The following is a 22,540-nucleotide window of genomic DNA, read 5'->3' as shown; positions in this document are numbered from 1 at the left end:
AGCCATAAGAATAAAGTAGTGGAAACATTAATACTACCATATATTAATAGTCAAAATATAAAAATAAAATTTCCAACAATAGCATAAATAAAGCTCCAGAATGTATACTATTCTCATCAGACAATTTTACAACCACCTGTTGCAAAATTACCTTCCGGCATCCACCTGCGACACAATCAAGTTCTTGATTCTTTTTCCTTGTGGGCAAACACTACTTCTCTTTGTTGCTCATGCTGAGTTTGTCGACCCAATATGTGAGTTGAATAGACACACATTCTGAGCCAGTGGAACCATAAGAACTGAAATTTTTTATTGCATTTTCGACACCGAGAAAATCGTAGACATCCTCATCAAATGATGGGCTTATGCTTCTTAGCTCATCGAGACTCATGTCCGAAAGCTGGCAATTTCTCGAAACACACCAGGCGACGGACCTTCCAACTATATCATGAGAAGTTCGGAAAGGTATTCCCTGCTTGGTTGATATTATTGTTAAAATGGATTTCAAATATCAGGCTTACTGAAGGTACCAAAAATTCATCCGGTGCACGACCTCCTATAAAGTAAATGTTAGATCACAACAATAAAATAGACGACGAGATGAGCAAGTTTTGGTCATTTTGATCAACAAATCATGAGTAGCATTCCTATCCACCAGACGTTTTCAAGTTTTCAGGTTGCTGAAATCATAGAATACATTAGTTTCCAGCTCCAAAATATAGCTTTTTCCTTGTATCCTCGACCAATGTGACAATTTCATCAATGTTGGATATTAATGACGATTGACGATATTCAGCAAGGATCAAATCAAATGATGTGTCACGTACCTTTTTGACAAGGTAGTCTGCAAGTGTTGTGGCATCAAGATGACCAGCAGGTAAAGCTTTCCGAATTCTCTCATGATTAAAGGTGATGTTCTGCGCAAACTCTGCCGACACTTCAAGCATTCCCACTATGGCTTTGACACTGTCAAATACAGGTTCTTTGTCTTCCTGGTTTAAAGAATAAACATTTAGGCTGTCTCTAAAATTATAGGATCGGCATAGTTAAAAGTTCAACTTTATGATTTGATTTTTTTTCCAATTCATGAACTTCCTCAAGAAAAAGTGTATATACAGAATTGTTTTGAGAATGTCTTATATTTAATAATTAGTTTTGAGAGGGTGGGTCGTTCTCCAAAAAAAATTCCTCACAGGATTATAATAAAAATAAAAATAAATTGAAATAGCACGTCAGACTTCTAATCACCAGTAATGAAGCGGTACTAGAAACCATTTGAAATTTATTTTTAAAAAAACATGATGATGGAAAAATGACATTAAAGAAACCAACGACATGAGAAACAGTTAACATTGATGTTCAAGAGAGAGATTGTAATTCGAAAGAGGTGACAAGCTGAGATTCGAGAAAGCAGTCGAGCTGGACGAGTAATACTTCATTTTGGGTAATTGAGTTGTTAGATTTCTAACCTGTAAATCCCGGTTGTATGCATGAGGAAGACCCTTGCACAACACAAGAAGTGAAACCAGGTCTCCTATAACTCTGGCAGATTTTCCTCGGACGAGTTCCATTGGGTCAGGGTTCTTCTTCTGAGGCATTATACTACTTCCAGTTGAAACTGAGTCACTAGGAGTAAGAAAACCAAATTCTTCTGATGCCCACAATACCCATTCTTCACCAAGCCGAGACAGATGGGTGGCTGTGATAGAATTGGCAGAAAGGAACTCCATAACAAAATCTCGATCTGAAACTGCATCGATGCTATTTAATATGAAAATGTCACCAATAATTTTGGAAACCCAAATACTTAAGGGGGTCATACAAGGACATAAATGGAACTCCAAAACAAAATGTTAAAACTTAAATTGCATCAATGGAAATAATCACAAACAAAAAGTTTGGGCTCGCTAGGATAAGAAAAGGTACAAATTGGAATACACTACATACTAACCATGGATCAAATTGGCCAATGCAAGTGAGTAAATGATTAGTTGGCTCACAGACTTTCCGTAAATTGTACTGATTTGAAATGGAGCCAAAAGAAGTAAAAGAACCGGAGAAGGGTATTCACTACATTGGAACAACTGCCTGAAGGCAATTCTTTTCGCTCCATGAGTTTGGCTTTGGATCATTTTACCTTTGAACCATAGATGTACCAATGAAGATAGATTATCTTTGTTCACCAACTAAGAAAGTTTAGCCAAGTTGACTAACCATAGCTCAACAAACAAATCACAGGTATATTTAAAATGACTTTCAAAAGGGATGAAGGGAAGATTACATCATAACTTATACATACAATTTATTTTCACAAATTATGACTGATATGTTGTTCACGTGAGAAAATTGAGCTCTTGATCATAGCTCACGAGAAATTCTGGAAAATATTTTTGACCCAATCAATGAAAACAAAAGGTTTACACCCCAAACAATCAGGGAGAAGTAGATTCTATAGCATCTCTCAAACTGGTAACATTAGCCGAAGAATTTTTAACTTATTACTTATTTTATAAAGCCAATATTTTGTGTAATTGCACATGGCAGCTTTAGAAGGCCATTTCAGTACCAATAAGGCATCTCAATTAGTTTGAACTTTGAACTAAACCTGGCTTCTCAAAACCTAGCAAAGAATGAAATCACAAATATGGAGCATGTACAGGCACTCAAGACATCCTGTACAGGGACATGACCTGAATGTATATTTAATAAGCACCCATGAGATATGGCCCATACCTGTTTCTCAAGGGGGCAATGAAACCCAGAGCCTCAGAAGTCATAAATCTATCAATGGGCAAGCCAGTACCAGCTAATGCACATGCACCCAGGGGACAGAAATTCATTCTCTCTCGACAATCCAGCAAACGGCCTACGTCTCGTTCAAGCTGCAACATAATTGTTTCACAAATGATTAGCATCATGTCAGTTGAGCATGAGATTAGAGCATATATTACAGATAAATATATCTACTATCCTCTCAGCCACAAAAAAAACTACATACTTATGAAATAAAGAGGCAAACTTATGGAAATATGCACAGAGCACAAAGGTAGGAAATATCCAGGAATGCGAGAACAATAGGAAAATGGAACCAAACACCCGAGGCATGAAAACTTGGCTAGTTTACAAAAGAATTTCATTTGTCCCACAATCTATTAATTATAACCAATATTCCCAGGCGACATATACATACTCATAAACAGTCAAAATTGAATTCTAACTAAAAAATTGTCCTGGGGTAAGAACAAAATTAAAAAAAGGCCAACATGTACAAGTTAAAAATAAAAGTTAACCTCGAAGTGAAATAAAAAATAATGAAATAGAAAGGAAGTTTTTCAGGAACAATGATGTTTGAAATGATAGAATGGCCGAGTTCTCCACAAATGAAGCAACTAACCTGCTCGACATATGCGAGAAGAAGGTGTTGCAGTAAAACAGGTTGTGCCCGTTGCAAATGAGTATAACCAGGAACTATCAATCCCTCGTTTTTCAGAGCTAGCTTCACCAGCGCAACCTGAAGATTTTACAGAAATGTATCCGAGAGAGAGGAGTGAAAATTGATTACACTGTAGGCATGCCAGATTAATAAAAACTAAACAAACATTGACAGGTGATCCCTGATGAGTAATCACATGCTACAACTGTTTAAATGATACGCCAAAATTAACAACTGGTCTTTAAAAAAAACTGCAACAGCAATGTCAACTAAAACTTCCGTCAGGAAAAGTAAGCTGTACTAAATACTGGTGTAGCACAAATCATTTAGGTGAATAACAGATTTGATTCTAAATGGCGTGCCTTAATAAGACAGTTTTAGTTTGAATTCTCAACAGAGCACTATCAATGGGAATCTCATTAAAGTTGATGCAGTTGTGATATAGTAAAATGAGCCAAAAAGTCACCCAACCTGAAGGCGCTTAACACGCATAACAACATTATCAATCGCATCACGACACCAGAGGCGAAAGTCAGTGCAAACTTGATCATTTCTACTGCGAGCAGTGTGAAGCTTCTTTGCAGGTTCCCCGACCAAATCAGTAAGCGCAGCTTCGATGTTCATGTGGACATCCTCTCTGTCCGTCCTCCACACAAACTCTCCTCTCTCAATCTGTCCCTCAATCTCAACAAGACCTTTCAAAATGCAGTTCTTGTCGTCTTCCGTAATTAATCCCTGCAACGACATCATACAATAAGACAACCAAAGCAACATTTGTACAAAATAATCGTGTTACAGTAAAACAAAAAAAAAAATCGATTTTGAAGTGGTACTCGACAGGAAGCAACTGTAATACACTAATACATTCATTTGCAGTTAATGAAGATGAAAAAGAACCTGACGAGCAAGCATTGACGCGTGAGCGCGGCTGCCCATAATGTCATGCTTGTAAAGGTCTTTATCGAAGGATATTGACTCCGTGAATTTCTCTACAGCGTCGGTGACGCTGCCCTCAAATCGCCCTCCCCAGAGCTTGGCTTCCTTGGAATCCATCTTCACGGCGGCGACTGGCGAGAAGGAACGGCGGTGGATTGAATAGATAGGTAAATTAGGGTTTCCAGTAATGGGGGTTGGGAGGAGCTGGGGTTTGGAGAAGGATGGGAACAGGTGCAGAGTGTCTGAGAACAGCCTTGACTCCATTTCAAAGGCCAAAAACGAATTTCTGAGTGTTGTTAAGGTTTGCAAAACAAAATCGATACCATCTGTTCAAATTCTTAAGGGTGTATTCATCTTAGAATTTATTGACTTTTAATTATTTTTGTAGATTTTAAAAATATAGAGTTATTCAATCAAGACTTTTGTATACTCTATAGAAGTCTTGTGGTATTCAAAATAGACTTTCATGGAGTTTTAAAAAGTCAAGTGATATTCAACATTGATTTTTATAAACTCTATAAAAGTTTACAGGTATTCAAATTTTCCTATGGACTTTTAATAACTCCATGGAATTCATTTTTATATTATTAGGCTTATCTATATATTTGCTCGCAGGTATTTCAACCTAGGTCATGGACTCTCTTGTAAATGAATCAGATTGTTTATGAGTTATTTGAAACTCGATTAAATTAAAGTTCGTTTGAGCTCGTTTAATGAGGGTGTTAAGTTAAATGAACAAAGTTCAAAATTTACAATATTTTGCTCGTTAACTTGTAAACATATTCATTGATAAGTTCATGAGTCATCTCTTAGATTTAAAAATAATAGTTTTGATATTTGATTTATTGATTTTGTACATTACTTGTTAAAGATGTAGAAAAATCTATTAAATTTATGTATTTTAATAAGAATGTTAAATTTTTTTTTCTAATTATATAATTTACTTTTTTAATAAATTTAATGAAGATTTAAATATATAATTTATATTTATTAAGTTCGATAAAATCTTGAATAAGTTCATAACCTATGAATATATTCGTTAAATAAAACTCGAGCTTATTTCAATTATAAATGAGTCTAAGTTCAAACATTCAAGAGTTTGATTCGACTCGCCTCGATTGTCCCTGGCTAGACTCTCCACATAGGTTTCATAATCTAACGGATTAACTTTGTTATTTGAAAAATAAGGTCAAATTCTTGTATGAACTTCTCTTAGGATTTTTGGTATATTAGAATTGTTAATATTTTAGTACTGCTCCTAGATTACTATGCTATTCTTTCATATTTTTGTTCTCAGACTTAAGTTAGGGGTTGTTCAATAAAATGGATTTAGATATATATATAACCCGTTTATTCTACGAGTCAAACGATATAAGTTTATGATTAAAAATGTCTTTTTTTTTCAAATAAATATTATTTATTTTTGAGTTTGTATTATTTATTTATCTTATTCTAAAAAATTGCCTTCAATTACCGAACTTACTCAGCAGACAGCTAAGTTCGGTAGGCCGTGCTGTCCAGCTCCTCGTTCATCTGTCTAAATTCACATTTCACACACAACCACACAAGAATACACTCACAAATTTGTGAAATATATAGTATAAACACACACACACACACACATACACATATGTATCTATGTATATACATGCGCACTAACTTTTTTTGCTTTGGAAGAATGCCAACATATGGTATATACACACAGAGGCACACCCACGTATATATACGCTAGCTCACACTCCTCCTGTTTTCTTACAGCATTTTCACTAAATATATATTTGTATAAATGGATTTACAGCCGTTGTATTGATTTGACAAAGGGAATAAAGAGAAGGGTTTGCAGGAAATGTCGGCGGAAAGGATTTTTGTGGCGGTGGCTGTGTCCATTTTTGTGGCGGTAACGGCGGTTGGTGGTGAATGGAATAGCGTGAAGTTGACCCTGGAGAGGGCGAGCCACAGAGGGATTGAGCTGGGTCAACTCAGAGACAGTGATCGAATCAGACATGGCAGATTCTTGCAGCAACAATCTCTAGTTGTCGTTGATTTTCATGTTGGAGGAACCTACGATCCTTTTCTTGTTGGGTATGTACCTAGATTCTCATTTTTTTTCTTTCTTTTGAAGATGTGTGTACACGAGTATTTGCAGGGATAGTTGGTCAAACTTTGTAATTGTGCATAATAGCTTGAAAAACAGAAAAAGAAAAAGAATTGCTTAAATTTTGTTGTCGTTGATGTTTGCACTGTTCATGGATTTATGGGTTTTAATCCTTGTTCTTTTAAAATTTAAGGTTTTATCTTTTCTTCATTTCTGTATAAGATGATATAGTATAGTGTATTTGAGGTTAATGATTTAGTGAATGATAATGTTCAAAAAAAGATTTGATTTTTGTGCCAACTTTATTCTGATTTGAAATGATTCATACATTTCTTGAAGTAGCCCTATCAGATTCTTGTCTGTTAATATTAATCTTCAATATTGGGACGGTGAATCTTTCTTTTTTGTAGGTTATACTTTACTAAAGTTAAGTTGGGGAATCCTCCTAAAGAATTCTATGTGCAGATAGACACTGGGAGTGATGTGTTATGGGTCAGTTGCAAGCCCTGTACTGGTTGCCCCACATCGAGTGGACTCCCGGTAAAGATTCTCCTTTGCTTTGAAATTCTTTATCAATTTAGTTTTTCTTGAACTTTACTATGTTTGTTTGTGTTACTGTGGAAGCATAGTCCGGAGGATGTAATTTCACTGATATTAAGTGCTTATCAACAGATTCAGCTCGAGTTTTTCGATCCTTCCAGCTCATCAACCGCGAAGCCGATCTCATGCTCGGACCAAAGGTGTACTTTGGGAGCACAATCTTCTGATTCTTTGTGTTTGGATCAGAATCGCTGCGGATACAAGTTTCAGTACGGTGATGGTAGTGGGACGTCGGGATATTTTATACAAGATTCTATGTATTTAGACACGGTAGTCGGGAATTCTTTGACTTCAAATGCTTCAGCTCTTGTTGTTTTTGGGTGAGATCTTGTTGATAGACGCTATTATATTCTGTTCGGAACATCAAACAAAAGTGTTGAAAGGTAAAACAAACAAACGGAGACACACATATTTAAGTGGAAAACCATTATAAAATCAGAAGAAAAACTACTGCCAAATGGAGAATCCTATTTTATTCTAATGAAAGTTCTGATACTATTACAAGAGATGCCTTACGTATATAGCATAGTATAATTACATGGATATTACCAAAATTGTGCATGACATAGTATAATTACGTTAATTTCACCAATATTACCAAAAGCAGTTGGACCCGCGGGGTTGTTTCAGATAACACAATCCCTGCATAGTTTTATATTTTGGTTGACTAAGTTGCGTTGATTTTTATTGTTTTTTGAATAGGTGTAGCACATCACAGACTGGGGATCTAACGAAGCCGGATAGGGCAGTCGATGGAATATTTGGATTTGGAAGGAATGGTTTATCTATAGTTTCACAACTTTCTTCAAAGGGAGTTACCCCAAATTCGTTTTCCCATTGCTTGAAAGGAGGAAATGGTGGGGGCGGTATATTGGTGCTCGGTCAGATCGTGGACCCTAATCTCGTTTACACTCCTCTTGTTCCGTCACAGTTAGTATATTATTCCTACTTTAACTGTTAAATTTTAAATGTTGAGAATGTGGTGAGAAGAAACAGGAAAATGCACCGGATTTACGAGTTCATTTTGACAAGGTCTACCAGAAAAATCCATATAGAAATAAACATTTAGACAAACATGTTAGAGGAAGCCATTCAGTAAATCTCAATAAAATTATATGTAATGTGATGTATGATCCCAGGATTTTATATTTGATTTCTCACAAAAGCTTGTCGACTCTTCCTTTTGGGAAGGGAGGATTAGGGAAATCCCACGGATTGCAAATTTCTCCAGACCCCTGGGAAAAACAGGAAAAAGGCTTGAACAGTGGATCCCACCATCACCTGAGAATGAAAGGAGTGATCTCATAGTTCTACTCGTTGTCATTCATGGAGAATGATGTGATTGATCAGTTTTCTTCATTCGTATTGTTAGATTTGATGAACATCAGATTATTAGGATTCATATTTGACACCATAAATCCTTTATTCCATGGTCAACGCCTTCAAATGTAGTCAGTTTAAGTTCCGACAGAAAATAGATCTCTACGTTAAAGGGGTGATTTAAAGTGAATTGAGCATAAAAATTCTGATAAATGTTCACTAATGCATTATGTCATCGACTTTTCATCAATTTATTAAGTTAGATGTGCCACCTTCTCGCTGCATTTTGAAGTACTGTTTCCATGTTAAAATTCTCAGGCCACATTACAACGTAAATCTACAAAGCATTGCTGTAAATGGGCAGACATTATCTATTAATCCGTCCGTATTTGCAACATCCGAAAACCGAGGAACCATAGTCGACTCAGGAACAACATTGACCTACCTTGCACAAGAGGCATATGATCCTTTTATTGCCGCTGTATGTTATTTCTGTTTGTTTATGAAATGAATACTACTAGGTATTCACATATCACGAACCTTGAATTTGTCATTTTCAAGAATGTTTATGTAATAATTTACATCACATGATACTCAGAATACAGCATCTCTTATCTTTTACAGATTACGCAATATGTTTCACAGTCTGTTCGTCCTATTCTTTCAAAGGGAAACCAGTGCTATTTAGCTGTCTCCAGGTTTTTCTTTCAACCTCGTCATCGTCACATATCTTTTGTGTTAGTTGCCATTGCTTATTCTTGTATATACATTCCTTTCTATAGTGTCTCGGAAATCTTCCCTACAGTTAGTTTTAACTTTGCTGGTGGTGCATCAATGATACTAAACCCTCCAGACTACCTTTTGAAGCAGGATTCTATCGTAAGTCTACAAATCGTATCATTTGGAACTCCTGGAATTTTGACATATCTCAACCATGTTTGCGGCTGTGCGAATATTAGTTGTCCTTACAGAGTTTAGACTTATTCAAGTAACATTTTGGCGATTTAACGAAAGATAAAATCACTTACATGAATCTTGAAATCTTGAGTTACTGTAAGCTCATCAGGCATTTTGCGTTTTTGAAAATTACACCCTTTCTTTAATGTAAGAGAAGATATGTCAGGAAGCAAAATGTAACATGGAATGTGTCGTGTTTGTCTGTGTAGGCTGGTGCAGCCATGTGGTGCATTGGCATTCAGAAGTTTCAGGGTCAAGGAATTACAATTTTAGGAGGTATGAAGTGTATATTACACTGTTTCTTTAGCTCTCATATGTTACTACTTACTAGTTAGGTGTTACGACTTATTGTGCTCATAAATTTTAAGTCGGGAATCTGGTGTATTTGGAATATATATTTTTTTTTTTTGTAGTCTCGAGCACCAATGAAAATATGATATTACCCGGTTTTCGAGGGAATGTGTGTAAGAAAGAAAGAAGTAAAAAGATCTGTTTTATTTCATCATTTTGAGAAATATCTCAACCCTCCTTTTTCCAGTCTCGCAATCGATTTTGACTGGCTTGGAACTTAAACTTGTTTGTCCACAATATTATGAAATCTCACTCGAGCGTGTTCAGTGATGTTTGTTTTCTGGTACAATTTTGCATGAGTTCTTCTTTTCACTCTCACAGTTAGTTCAGCTAAATCTTGACTCACATTTTCCTGGTCTTTAAGAGACCTCCTATCTTAGGATTGAGATATATATGTGAATATTTATAATCCTTGTTTTTCTCTCATTTTCTCAGCTATTCATTGAAATGAGAACTAATACAGATTTGTATCAATGGCAGATCTTGTCCTAAAAGATAAGGTCGTTGTATATGATTTAGCCGGTCAGAGGATCGGATGGGCTAATTATGACTGTAAGTTTCATGACACCATGTTTCTAAATCTCAAACTTCGATCAATCGCCAGAATCTGCGAACCTAACTGCATCGTATCTTGTAATAGGTTTGTCGTCTGTAAACGTATCCACCAGTAGTACAGATAAAACCGAATTTGTCAATGCGGGACAACTTGGTGAAGCTAATTCAGCACATTTTGAGGATCCTTACAAGCATATAATAATAAGTGTGATTATAGTTTTATTGTTATATGTACCATTCTTTAGTGTTTTACCATTTTTGTAACTTGTTTCTTTGTAATTACTTTTAGTTTGCAGTCTTAATTCATTTCAGAGACAGGAAATGTGTATTTTGTATGCCTCAAAAGCAACTGTGTTCCACTTAGATTATTGGTTGTTGTTTTTTTAGCAGAATGGTCACGTTACTTGATTATCCTTGACCATCATCTCCATTCCAAACCAATCATTATGCCGCGATCTCCCATATATTTAAGTTTTTTTTTTTAAAAAAAAAACATCTGTGTAAAAAAATATGGTTTTCGTTGCTTTTCTAGTCAGCTATTCAATAATGAAGGAGTGATTGGAAGAGTTTCTACTTATTTTAACGTGATTCTTTTACATATTATAAAAAAGTGGATGAGAAATAAAGGTCAAGTGTGTTTGGAAACAAAAGTTTAAAACTAATACAAGTTAAAGTTTGAGCGTTTGAAAAAAAAATTAATTACAAACATAATTTTGTAAAATAACAATGATTTGTTTAACTTATATAACATTTATCTCTTTTAATCATCTATATTTGGGTAAGAACACCCTTTACAACATATTTATATAATTATTATTATATTTCTAATATTTGTATTAAATTAATTTCTCTTGTTATAATATGAATTCTTGAAAATTTATGTCTTATGATTAATAAAAATAAAAAAATAAAATAAAATTTGTACAAATGGACAAAAAATGTAAAACAAAATATGGAGATGAAAATTATAAAAAATACAAGATATTTTTAAAAAATAAATAGTTTTAATAAAATATTATTTGAATTTTATGAATATCATTCAAAACTCATATCATATATAAATAAAATTTAATATTTTAAAAGATCTCAAACCATGTTTTAAATGGAGTTGCTGAAAGGTCTTTAAGTCATCTCCAACAATAAAATCTACTTTTGTGTAAATTTTACACTAAAATTGTGCGATTTCTACACTAAATACAACATTCATCTTTAATTCATTTACTTCAGATCTTATACCAAAAAAAAAAAATTTCGGAATATTTTTTATTTTATATATATTAATTATTTTTTTATTTAATATATTTTTAATTATGACTAATGTTTATATTATATATGAATATTTTATTATTAATAAATTTAAATAAAAATTTAAGTTTATAATTTAATTATATAATATGAATTAATATTGTATTTGTATTTGAATTATGTATTTCAAGTTACTTTTGTATTTCAATTATATGTTTCAATTTAGTTATGAATTGTATTGTTATATTAATTTTTTGCATTTGTTTTAAACTATATTATTTATAAATTATTAAATCAATTTATTCATTATTTATTAATAATTAACATAAATAAGTACATATTTTAAAAATCAATAATTATTATTTTAAAATTTTATGTTTAGATATCTCATTATTAAATAAATATTTTATTATTATTTAAATAATATTTAGGTTTAAAAATAAATAATAAATAATTAAAACAAAAAAATTTACAAAATTACAAAAAAAAGCGCAGAGGTGGACGTTGCGCCATTTTGGCCATTGAAACAAATATTTGCACCAAAAAACACTATTTTGGTGTAAAGGTTGGAAATACTCCAAGTAATTCGTATTCATTGGCGATCACAAAATCAATCAAAAATTTTCAATTATCAAAATTCAAAAAATATTTATAAAAAATTGAGAACAATTGTGAAATATGATAGATTTCTAAGGATATAAATGTCAAAATAATTTTAAATCATTAACAAAAACAAAAAATATATATATAAAAAAAACATCGCAATCTTACTTCTCACTTTTAGTTAAAAATTGTGAATATACTCAAAAACATTTTCTTTCAACTAGAATCCAAAAAATGTTGACTAAAACTTTCTTTTAAACAGTGTTGTTGAAAAGTCCTTATGTAATTATTATCCATGAACAATCACAAAACCTATCCAAAAATTTCAATTATCAAATTTCGAAAAAATTTCATCTATGGCCTGATGGCCGAAAGAAACGAAATGATTTAAAGTAAGGAAAAAGAAAGAGAGTATTCTTTTCAGACGAAAAAAAAGGAGAGAAGGTTATCGTTTTCATGTAATTATAATAAGTCCAGTCTCATTACATCTCAAGTGTAACCCCGGGGAGGAGGTACCCTACCCCAGGTGGCAAGACTCGATTTGGCCTATCTGGCACATGAGAGACCAGAGCCAATGACATATACACTCGACGATTCCAAGTATTCCGAGACAAAACTTGGATATAATAAATCATATAATGTTTACGTACTTTTTTTTTCTCCGATCTTTTTCTGACTGATTTGAAAGTCAAGGACCCAAATAGCGGGTAAAGTCGATCCTGGGTGTGGGGGCACTGCCCCTACACCCAATCAAGGGTCAAGATTCGATCATGGGGGGTGAAATTATTTTAAAAAAATAAAATAAAATGGGCCAAAAATTTTCTGGCCCTTGGATCTGCCCGTGCAGGCACTGCCTGCACGGGCAGCATCGAATTTTCCCAAATAGCGTTTGAGATTGCTTCCAAAAAAATTCTCTGAGCTTTTTCTTCACAAAATATTCTGACTTCGAGATTACTTATATATAAAAAAAAATTGAGCTTCAGAAAATTTTGCGACACTTTTTGGAAGCAAAATATCAAACACTATATGAGTACTTTATACCCGGCTTCTGACCTTGTAGAGCGTGAGAGAATGTGGGTTCTTATACCTTTTACGGGAATTATTTTTCTTAATTTTCAAACGGTAAAAATTCAAACAATTCGATTCGATTTTTATTATTTTAGAGAGCTTGTGCTAATGTGTCAATGGTGAGATTAACCTTCATATCAGAAATCAAAATACAGCAATAAATAATACCATTCATCCAAAAATTTATAATATGTAAAGAACTTTGACAAACATAACCAAAAACAAATTCTGAATAGTTCCCAAAAAACCCAAAAACATTTCTTAGCTTGCTCATGTGCAATCAGCCAAAAGAAACTAGGCTCCAAATATCCCCAAAAGAACCTAGATTAAATCGTATATATCCATTCCTAGTACCAACGTGCATCAGCAATAGAACATAACATCCTTCACGTTATCTTTAATTAAAGGCAAGGCCCGGACCTGTATATTCCTCTCCCTCGTGGCACCAACACCTCCGGAGGTTGACCCACTGTCTGATGTGTCAGTTCCTTCGATGTAGTAACGAGCACGAAATGCCGCCAAATGGGCATAGTATGCAGGCGGAACTGCACAAGGAGTCGGAAATTATAACCAACATTTTCATGAAAACAGGTCTGAGTGAGTACCTTGGAATCGAGCAAAATTATGAATATTCATATTGGATCAAGTAGTAATATTTTATTGCTAAGTGAGTCGAGCTTTCACCAGCTTGGTTTGTATGCCTATTCCCATGCACACCCTTAAAAGCAAGCCAGGGGAAGAACTTCTTATTTGATGCAATTTCATGAATTGTCAATATAATTTACCTTGAAATATTTAATTTAAGATGGATAAAAGTACAAATAACCAGCTGGAAGATAACAAGCACGGGACTAACCTATGGAGACTGATCGAGTGCACCTCGCATACCTGCAAGGATTAGTAGTTCCATTATTATTTATACTATATATATTTATATTCTATAATATAATATTATATTATATATAAAAAATTTCATCTAGAAGACACCACCTTTTGTTTCTCAAATTACATTTACACCAACATTTTTTTCTCAAAATTGTCATTACAACATATTTTCAATATTACTTCTCTCGAATCGCATAATGACCCCTACTATTTCCATCAATTACTATTAAATTAAACATAAAATTTAAGAATTTACAACCACATTTTTTCTCGAAGTTCAATTGCAACTACTGGTCAATATTTTTCGTTTCAAATTGACCGTACTGCCTCACATGTAATAAAAAAATTATATATAAATTATTATTATAATTTTACACACATAATTTACTAGTTATTATTATTTATGGAAAGCCCATAGTCAAAAGTAATGAAGGCCACATACGTGTAGCACAGGTTGTTAGTCAACAACTGCAGACCATCAGCAGTGAAATTGTTTTCATCATACAATACATGGTAATGCGTTGGACGACTCGTACCCTGCTCGACAAGGATTGAAACAGATCATAATAATTACCAAAAAGGCATCTAAATATTATGTATCCACTGTGCACGAAGCGGTATTTACAACATATAGAAAAAACAAAAAGATGTAAATGAAAAGAGCCAAATCACAACAGAAGCTTACTTGGATTCCGGCATGGCTACAGAGGTAAAAGTCAAACTCATGGGGATGACAGATATGAGTATCGACTACAGTACCTAAATGTTTAAAGCATCGGTGGGTTACACGCAGTAGGTGGATACCAGAAACTAACACAGGGCTCCTAACATGCATTAAAAAATTTGGTACCAGGCAGAATGTTGCCACTCTTGTCTGTTGTATTACGATCAGAATGATTTTCAGCAAAGAGGCGAGTGTGGTGCCTCTTTTGCACCACCACAAAAGTAACTCTAGGTAGATACCTTTCTTCTATAGAAACACATGCCTGAAAATAGATGAGCGTGTCCCTCATTGAAATGTCCAGTGTAAACTTTTTTGGTTCAAAAAATAAGTATAAAAATCACAAAGTCACTGTACCTTTCTGATTGCATCCATTTCTTCCAGAAGAACTTGGTTAAATTGTCCCTCACTAACGCCATCCCTGCCATTTTAGAATCTATTAAGTACATTACCACATAAGATAGTGCAAGTATAATCACACTAAGAGTAAGTTGGGGTAAAGAAACATAACCAAAAAACCAAGAATGGCAATTTTCCCACAAATAATACCATAATTACTTTTTCCTTTTTTGGGAAAAAAAATTGTTTGGTCAGGCATTTATAATCTTAAATTCTAAATTATAGAGAAAACTACATTTTTTGTCCTACATTTTTACCGTTTTACGATTTTGGTATCTTATGTTGTCAAATTTTTCATTTTTAGTCTGCTAACTTTATTTTTATTTTTTTGTGCAATTTGACATTTTTCTGATGCGTCATTGATGCGGCACATGGTGCTGACGTGGCACTTTCAATTAAAAAGGGCTGAAATTGCAAATATATTGAAAGATATAAGACTAAACTAAAATTTGACAACAAAGCGGACCAAAATCGCAAACAAGCATATGACAAAAAATGCAGTTTTCACAAAATTATAATTATAACCATTTAAAAACCTGAAATAATGAGCCACAAAATGCAGCACTTCAGAACTTCACTTCCACTTCTCTTCAAAAAAGTATTAAAAATGTCTTTTTTACAAGCATCACACCCAAACATAAATCTCCTTTTGTTCAAATAAGTTACTTCCGAACATGTTAGCTATGAAGTATTTAGTTAAGTACTTTCACATCCCTACTCTTCCTAAGAAAAAACGATCAAACCTGTAGAATATAATCCTGTGCGGCTTCTGCCCCGTGGACTTGTAGAAGGCAATCATAAGTTCTCTGCACTTAAAAATGAATGATAAGGAGCAAAGAATAATAATGCAATGCGTCCAGTGGTAAAATTCTAACCTAATCATTCCACCATGAACTGTGCCTTTTTTAGGGTCTTGTTTTACTGTGTAAAGATCCTGAATTATTTCTTCCCTGTGTGACTGCGCAGAAACCAACCCTCGATACTTCGTAACTTCTGGCCAATCCATTGAAGCCACCACCTGCAGATATCAAGATAGGTCATGTCAAGTGTACAAACTGCTAAGAAAACAATGATAAATGCTCATCATGTACCGCGGCTATAGAAGGGCTGGAATCTTCTCCTGATGGAGGATGGGTAACATCAGCACCAAAGATTATAGTTGGGCGTTCAGTTAGAAAAGGAATTCCTCTGGACAAAGCCTGCTCGAGAACAGTGTTCCTTCCTCCAACCTACATCAAACCATGACCACGAGAATGTGCCAGGTTATAAATATCAAGGAGAAGAATCGTGAACGGAAACACCAAAACAGAATATGTTCAATCAAACCTTCACATTTATTTTTAGAGAGACATTCTCCAAATATTGTCCACTGATTCTTGATGCCTTCTTAGGGTTACAACATTGGGTGACTATTCCCAATTCAGTCTCACAAATTCTCTTGATCTTCCCTGTTGGGGTTTTTTTTTTTGGAGGGGGAGAGAGGGGGGGGTACTTTAAGCATATAGCAACAATAAATTAGACTACAGTATCCAAAGAGAGCTGCATACCATAAGACCCACTGATGTCAGGCAAAATCACAATCAGTAACTGAAGTTGTTTACCACCCAGTCTCGAAGCAGATTCAGTGTGAATATCAACGAGAGCCTTCTCCATCTGACTGGGATTAGCTGAACGAATATGAATCAATGGTTCCGAATTAAATTCCTGAAAAAAATCAGACCATTATAAGTACAATCTGAACTTTTAGCGTGTCCATGAGATTTATGAATAAAACAGTACTTGTTTAAGCAATTAAGACCCACCATCCCCTTGTTGCAACACATGCTGATTAATTCATGGCAGAACATGCTTGGATCTACATTACGGGAAAAGCTGATACAGGTCCAGAACTCCACTCTTCCACCATTCACCATTTTCTGAACAAATGGTTGATGTATCCCAAAGTAACAAGTTTAGAAATATCCTCACCATCAACACGGATATAAAATAGCAGTATTCTTCCGACAGTTCGGACACAATTTTATTTCACTAAATTAGAAGTATAAAGGAATCAATGCAGACTCATACAGGCATTTATTAGATAGCGAATTTAATTTCTAATTAAGGGCTTGTTTGGAAAAAAAAAACAGTTCACCTTATTAATCATGTTCCACTGCCCAACCCTAGGGGCTATAGTGGACTCCCTTCCAGTCCCATGATATTTCAGCTGGCAATTCAAAATTAGGCGAGTTAATAAAAAACCGTGCAAAAAATAGCACGCAACTCAACAAGCAGAGAATTGTACCATGGGAGCAGGCAAAACACGTGCTTCGATGGAAGTAAAATCAGGTTTAACTTGAATGCCAAACTCCTCACTGACAAGTTTATTACCATTGTAGTTGTTACAACGAACCATCTACAGATTAAGGTCAAAGGTATTCAGATGTTAGCATCAACTAATCATGATTTATCAAAGGCAACGTCATAAAGAAACAAGAGGATAAATGCTATAAACACATGCCTCGATAATGCTTTTCTCTCTCTCTTTTGGACGTTGACAAGTAGCTTTCAAAAGCTCAGAAACTTGTCTTTCATTCAGTCTCTTGGAGTATCTTTGACCATCAACAATTTTGCATAGCTTTGAGAAAGAACAGGATGTGGTAAGGCAATTTTACAGCATTGACACAAGAGCGAGGCAGGAAAACGAAATAACAAGGTATGAAACAAGTTACCTCCATAGGGAGGTAAATGGGTTTTGAATCACTTCCAGCTTGAACAGCAGGCAAAAACGGATATTGAAGCGTGATATTATACTTCTGACGAAAGTACCGTACAACAGATATCTTTTCTCCAGACTCATCAACAGGAAACCTGCAAGTTAAGAAATATCTCAATTTTGAAAGATCTAATCATCAGAGAAAATCAGTCAAGATTTAGCTAGCAATATATCAAAGAGAGTGCGACTGCGACAAAGAAAGCTTCGATCTGATTTATCCACAATGACACATTACATTCAAGATACAACACCACAGATATAATTTCACCAGCCAATAGTCAAAAGATATCCAGTACACTGAACGGTAGTATGAATATCATAACGAAAATGAATAAACCAAGTCTCATTGTGTGATAAGGAGGGTGAGTGTTGTGATGTAAAAGCCCAAGATTGAGGCAAAGCTTGCCTAAAAACAACTAAACATCTAAAATTTTAAAATTTCTCACAACAATAGATGATCGGTGCCACGAGACCATTGATACCACCACATAAAGTAGGAAAAGAGTATTGCTAAATAAATCCCGATATGATGCCAAGTAAAGGTAACTCGGAAGATCTTACATCAGCTGTTGTGCAGGTTGAGTTGATATCCCTGTTATCTTGTATCGCTTGATATACTGCTGATGATTAAGCTCCACTTTAACTCCTTTTAAATTCTTTTTCACCTAAATTAACATGAAGAGATTTCTCTTTACTCTTCAACATGGCTCAAATTGGAAATAGATATATATATATATAAAAAAAAAAGCAAAGTTGACTGATGGAGTGTAAACTAATTGTAAACACTAACTCCAACAGTTCATTGACCACATGTCAAATGACTGCCTCAATACAATGCCCACGGCAGACAGAATACATTTCATTCATTGACTGATGGAGTGTAAACTAGTTGTAAACTAGTACAACCACAATCTTCCTAGTAAAATCAAATTTCAAATAATTCAAATTAAAATTAATATAAAAGTAGGAGGATGCAATTTTATAGGCACAGCTGCATGGAATAAGCTACAAGAGAACCTTAATGCGGTCTTGGTCAGACAATGGCCTTGTTAAGTTCCTGTTGAAGTACTTCGCAACATATTCAGAAACCAAAACAGGTTCAAAAAAGGCTCTAGCTGACATATCTGCAATGCCACAATTTAACGATCGTATATAAGTTTGTCGTGACCTAAAATGACAAAAATGCGGTTGTTCTACCACCACCGAGCCGACTAATGATGGTGTGAGAGGAACGCTAAGCGGTACCCTCAGAGCAGCAACCAAAAAATAGCAAACGAAAAGAATGTCAAAGAATTAATACTTATGTTGAGTGAGAGACCCATCTGGGTCGGGCGAAGACTCTGGTAAAAACCTTTCCAATATTCCAGACCATCACCGAGCACCCCTTTCTGACCTAACTGAGGAGAGAAAAATGACCTCCCAACAACCTCAAATCTGAAATTGAAAGAGAGGAAACCAAAACATGTATTAAAATAGTATATGCTTTTGCACATACACACACATAATTAGATGCAAACTGAATATTGATATAAACATTAAAGTAGGAACACTAAAAAAGGGAACCTATTGGATGGATTCTCCCTAAGAACCACATCAAGACATTGTAATGTTTCTTGCGGAATATCGAGTTGTCTGCCCTGTAAGAATTGCTGAAGATGATGAAGATCGGCCTTCGAGGCAAATTTTATGGAAACCTTGAACTCTCGTTCCCTCCTGCATAAAGCACCAAAACATTTTAGCCAAGTGAATGCACTGAATGGGAACCAGAATTTCACGATTTTTCAGTAGCTCAGCTCAACTGTCATAAAACATGGAAATAAAAATATAACATTAATCTGTTATATTCCTAGAACAATTACATCATACCCTTCAACATCAAATTACTCTACTTAGCAATAATTTAAAAACGCAATTGCATATAAACAATAAACAAAAAGTGTCCAAAACATGAGAATAAAAATATAACATTAATTTGTTGTTAATCTGAGAATAATACACTATTTTATTACCCTGAAGGCATTATAAGACCTCTGCAGAATCTGCACCGGACTGTATTGGTCGGGGATGGAGCCAGAAAATGGATGGGGGGAAAAACTTTAAAATTTTAGGGTGTTCAAGAGCAAATATCAAGAAGGAAAGTGAAACAATTATAATTATTTTAGGCCCCTAGACAATAAGATTAAAAAATTGAGGGGGAGGGTGGGCGCATTGGCTCCATCACTGATAGCCGTTACATCATACTCTGTAACATCAGATTACTCTACTAAACAAAACAAAAGGTAACTTAAGAACGCAATTGCAACAAGCAATAAACAAAAACAAAAAGGGTCCACTTGAATTAACAACCAAATCTTGCAAGTGTCAAGACAGTTTATAGCATTAACCTGTCTGCTCTATCTTCATCAACAAGCTTAACAACAAAGTCTTTAGAGGCAAAGGGCAGTTGCCCTGCCGTGTAGGCACTTTTTCTCCCATCATAAGCCAACATTCGCTTCCCCAGGTGGGATGTATGATAACAATTGACAAGCTCCTTCATAATAAGCCGACATACTCTCTTTGAGGTTACTTCCGGGGTTATCGAAACCTGAAGAAATCATCAGTTAAAACAAAAGGTTTAACGAAGGAACATTCACATTTCAACATGAAAAATGAACTTACCAGATTTTAAATTCTAAAAAAATGAAAAGACAAACCCACAAAAAAGAAAAACCAAAGTACATGAATGAACAATTGTACAAACAAACTATGGTCGATGGACAAAACTATCGAATCAAATATAGAAAAAGGCCGTGTCAAGAATATGGGCAAAAATACAATATGATCACGAATCAAGGCGCATGTCGTGCGAGACTAAGCCTGAATTCTGTGAAGCAACATTACTCGCATACATAAAGTCAAGCGGATTATCACAAAGGGTAATGACTTTGCAATCATACATGCACATGCATCGCAAATCAGACCAACTGTCAACGAAAGATGGTAAAACCGGCACACCACAAACGTACAGAGAGATTGAAATCAATATCGCGTGTCAACATGGATAGATCCCCAGGGAAGAAAAAGATCGAATCACATGTTGCATTGTAAGGATTTCCCAGTACAAACAGAAGATGAACTATGCAAGATTAGATCACGTTCCACAGAATAAGAAAACGATTAACACATTCGAGAGACTTTGCACTACAACTACGCACTGGTGAGACAGGGAGCAAGTGATTCGTACGAAACAGGAAAATCACATACGTCATATTGATGCAGATCGCGGTCGGCCACTTGAACCAGAAAGTGATTGGCCCTCACTATAACCTTCTGCCCCACGGTCCCGTAACCTGGCCGCGCCGGTTGTGCTAGCGCCTTCGAAGACATCGGAGTCAACCGCTGCTGCCCTCGCGGATTCTCTACCGCCAGATCATGCTCCACTGGCTGAGGCTGAACTTCAGCCGAAGCGGGTGGCGCAACCGCCAACTTCTGCTCCACATCGTGGCTCAACGCTGCCACGACAGGCGGCGTCGGAGATAGCGGAACTGATTCAAAAGGTAGAACAGACGAGGATGCTACCGATGGCGGCGGAGGACCATAAGAACCGCGGCCTTGACCGCCGCCACTAGAAGGCTGCCTTCCTCTTCCACCTCCACCTGCGCCGCCTCCGCCGCGATAAGTCTGCGCTCCTCTTCCGCTGCCACCGCCGCCTCGCCCTCTTCCCGACATTTTCGCTTTTTTTCTGCTTTTTAGACGCAATAAATTCGAAGGATGTCGTATAGAAACTGCCGAGTGAGAGTATTTGTGTATTTATAGATGCGCGGGGAAGAGTGGAGTCGCGTGGGAGTGGGAAGCGGATGTAGGGTACGAATTATGCGGTCGTGCAGTTACATGATAAATCGTGTTACACAATCCGCCACTATTCACTACCACTAGCGCGTTTTCAAAGAACTGAAGCAACTGCAGGCAAAAGGTCTTGGGTTAGATTTTTACCCGGCATAGGAAAAGCGTGTGTGAAATAGGGTTAAAAATATTTGAAATATATTATTATACTACCGGATATAGTAATGATTGCGTACGATAAGCGGTTCACTGCACCATATGCAGAATAAACGGACATGAAACGGCGAACGATGGGGTACAGTTTCAAGTGGTTGGACTATTTTACCCTTACTTTTTGCAAGTTGCTTAGCCTGCTAGGTTTTGTTTCAAGTATTTTGTTTTAACATTCTTCTTGCACACTAAAAACTGTACTACCTCAGTTCAAAAAAAAAAATTAATAAATTTTGTCCTACCTAGTATATATTTCTCAGTTCAAAAAATAAAATTAATTAAAAATATATACCTCAGTTCAAAAAATAAAATTAAATAAATTGTCGTACAATAGGAGGTATTAACTTAGTTAATTAATCATGCGTATCAAACGAAAGATAAGATGGGTTAAAAAAATAAACTCACCTAATCCACCAAACCAAACACTCCCTAAAGGTTGTTTGGCCGCTAGGTTTTGTTTCGATTTTATTCATAAAATAAAATAAATTTATTTATTTTTATAAAAAATAAAGTTTTTAATATAAAAATTAATAATTTTAATGATTTATTGAAATAAAATATTTTTATCACAAAATTAATACGTAA

At 35.2% G+C, this 22,540-nt stretch overlaps 3 protein-coding genes across 9 annotated transcripts; 1 reads left to right on the top strand and 2 right to left on the bottom strand.

Moving 5' to 3' along the window:
• Positions 1-23: 23 nt before the first annotated feature.
• On the bottom strand, positions 24-4,702 carry LOC140842402 (argininosuccinate lyase, chloroplastic). 5 transcript variants are annotated; one of them, XM_073210272.1, is made up of 8 exons: positions 4,331-4,702; positions 3,905-4,168; positions 3,395-3,511; positions 2,734-2,882; positions 1,470-1,761; positions 828-992; positions 661-729; positions 237-472 (listed from the first exon to the last, which is right to left on the bottom strand). In XM_073210272.1, the coding sequence occupies exons 1-7, from the start codon at positions 4,631-4,633 to the stop codon at positions 673-675; spliced, it is 1,347 nt and encodes a 448-aa protein (XP_073066373.1). In that variant the 5' UTR covers positions 4,634-4,702; the 3' UTR covers positions 237-472; positions 661-672. The 5 variants fall into 5 exon arrangements, with proteins under 5 accessions (XP_073066370.1, XP_073066372.1, XP_073066374.1 ...); XM_073210269.1 differs by lacking the exon at positions 661-729 and having other exon boundaries at positions 24-472; XM_073210271.1 differs by having other exon boundaries at positions 231-729.
• A 1,165-nt stretch (positions 4,703-5,867) lies between these two features.
• Positions 5,868-10,652, top strand: LOC140842401 (aspartic proteinase 36-like). 3 transcript variants are annotated; one of them, XM_073210267.1, is made up of 11 exons: positions 5,868-6,060; positions 6,168-6,451; positions 6,875-7,004; positions 7,137-7,384; positions 7,767-7,994; positions 8,703-8,865; positions 9,009-9,082; positions 9,167-9,263; positions 9,551-9,617; positions 10,173-10,244; positions 10,333-10,652. In XM_073210267.1, the coding sequence occupies exons 2-11, from the start codon at positions 6,216-6,218 to the stop codon at positions 10,509-10,511; spliced, it is 1,494 nt and encodes a 497-aa protein (XP_073066368.1). In that variant the 5' UTR covers positions 5,868-6,060; positions 6,168-6,215; the 3' UTR covers positions 10,512-10,652. The 3 variants fall into 3 exon arrangements, with proteins under 3 accessions (XP_073066368.1, XP_073066366.1, XP_073066369.1); XM_073210265.1 differs by having other exon boundaries at positions 5,868-6,451; positions 10,333-10,651; XM_073210268.1 differs by lacking the exons at positions 10,173-10,244; positions 10,333-10,652 and having other exon boundaries at positions 5,868-6,451; positions 9,167-9,372.
• A 2,661-nt stretch (positions 10,653-13,313) lies between these two features.
• On the bottom strand, positions 13,314-21,704 carry LOC140842400 (protein argonaute MEL1). Its single transcript, XM_073210264.1, has 22 exons — positions 21,167-21,704; positions 20,308-20,507; positions 19,487-19,636; positions 19,224-19,357; positions 18,941-19,047; positions 18,485-18,588; positions 17,880-18,018; positions 17,669-17,785; positions 17,453-17,563; positions 17,303-17,374; positions 16,971-17,084; positions 16,716-16,872; positions 16,495-16,616; positions 16,260-16,397; positions 16,044-16,186; positions 15,912-15,974; positions 15,127-15,190; positions 14,899-15,034; positions 14,734-14,807; positions 14,491-14,585; positions 14,020-14,051; positions 13,314-13,708 (listed from the first exon to the last, which is right to left on the bottom strand). Exons 1-22 carry the CDS (start codon positions 21,629-21,631, stop codon positions 13,527-13,529), a joined length of 2,919 nt encoding a protein of 972 aa, XP_073066365.1. The 5' UTR covers positions 21,632-21,704; the 3' UTR covers positions 13,314-13,526.
• Between the last annotated feature and the right edge of the window lie 836 nt (positions 21,705-22,540).

Source organism: Primulina eburnea, chromosome 10 (assembly GCF_022965805.1).
Source record: "Primulina eburnea isolate SZY01 chromosome 10, ASM2296580v1, whole genome shotgun sequence".
Lineage (NCBI taxonomy): Eukaryota > Viridiplantae > Streptophyta > Magnoliopsida > Lamiales > Gesneriaceae > Primulina > Primulina eburnea.
The sequence above is the reverse complement of the archived record's forward strand: the minus strand, read 5'-3'. Positions and strand labels throughout refer to the sequence as shown.

Excerpts from the sequence above, each read along its gene's own strand:
- LOC140842402 (XM_073210269.1), bottom strand. The coding sequence starts at position 4,633 with ATGGAGTCAAGGCTGTTCTCAGACACTCTGCACCTGTTCCCATCCTTC. Across the intron at positions 4,169-4,330 it reads CGTCAATGCTTGCTCGTCAG|GGATTAATTACGGAAGACGA; the intron begins GTTCTTTTTCAT and ends ATGTCGTTGCAG. Across the intron at positions 993-1,469 it reads CATACAACCGGGATTTACAG|GAAGACAAAGAACCTGTATT; the intron begins GTTAGAAATCTA and ends TCTTTAAACCAG.
- LOC140842401 (XM_073210267.1), top strand. The coding sequence starts at position 6,216 with ATGTCGGCGGAAAGGATTTTTGTGGCGGTGGCTGTGTCCATTTTTGTG. Across the intron at positions 7,385-7,766 it reads TCAGCTCTTGTTGTTTTTGG|GTGTAGCACATCACAGACTG; the intron begins GTGAGATCTTGT and ends TTTTTTGAATAG. Across the intron at positions 7,995-8,702 it reads ACTCCTCTTGTTCCGTCACA|GCCACATTACAACGTAAATC; the intron begins GTTAGTATATTA and ends TAAAATTCTCAG.
- LOC140842400 (XM_073210264.1), bottom strand. The coding sequence starts at position 21,631 with ATGTCGGGAAGAGGGCGAGGCGGCGGTGGCAGCGGAAGAGGAGCGCAG. Across the intron at positions 18,589-18,940 it reads CTGACCAAGACCGCATTAAG|GTGAAAAAGAATTTAAAAGG; the intron begins GTTCTCTTGTAG and ends ATGTTAATTTAG. Across the intron at positions 17,375-17,452 it reads GTGTTTTGCCTGCTCCCATG|CTGAAATATCATGGGACTGG; the intron begins GTACAATTCTCT and ends TTGAATTGCCAG.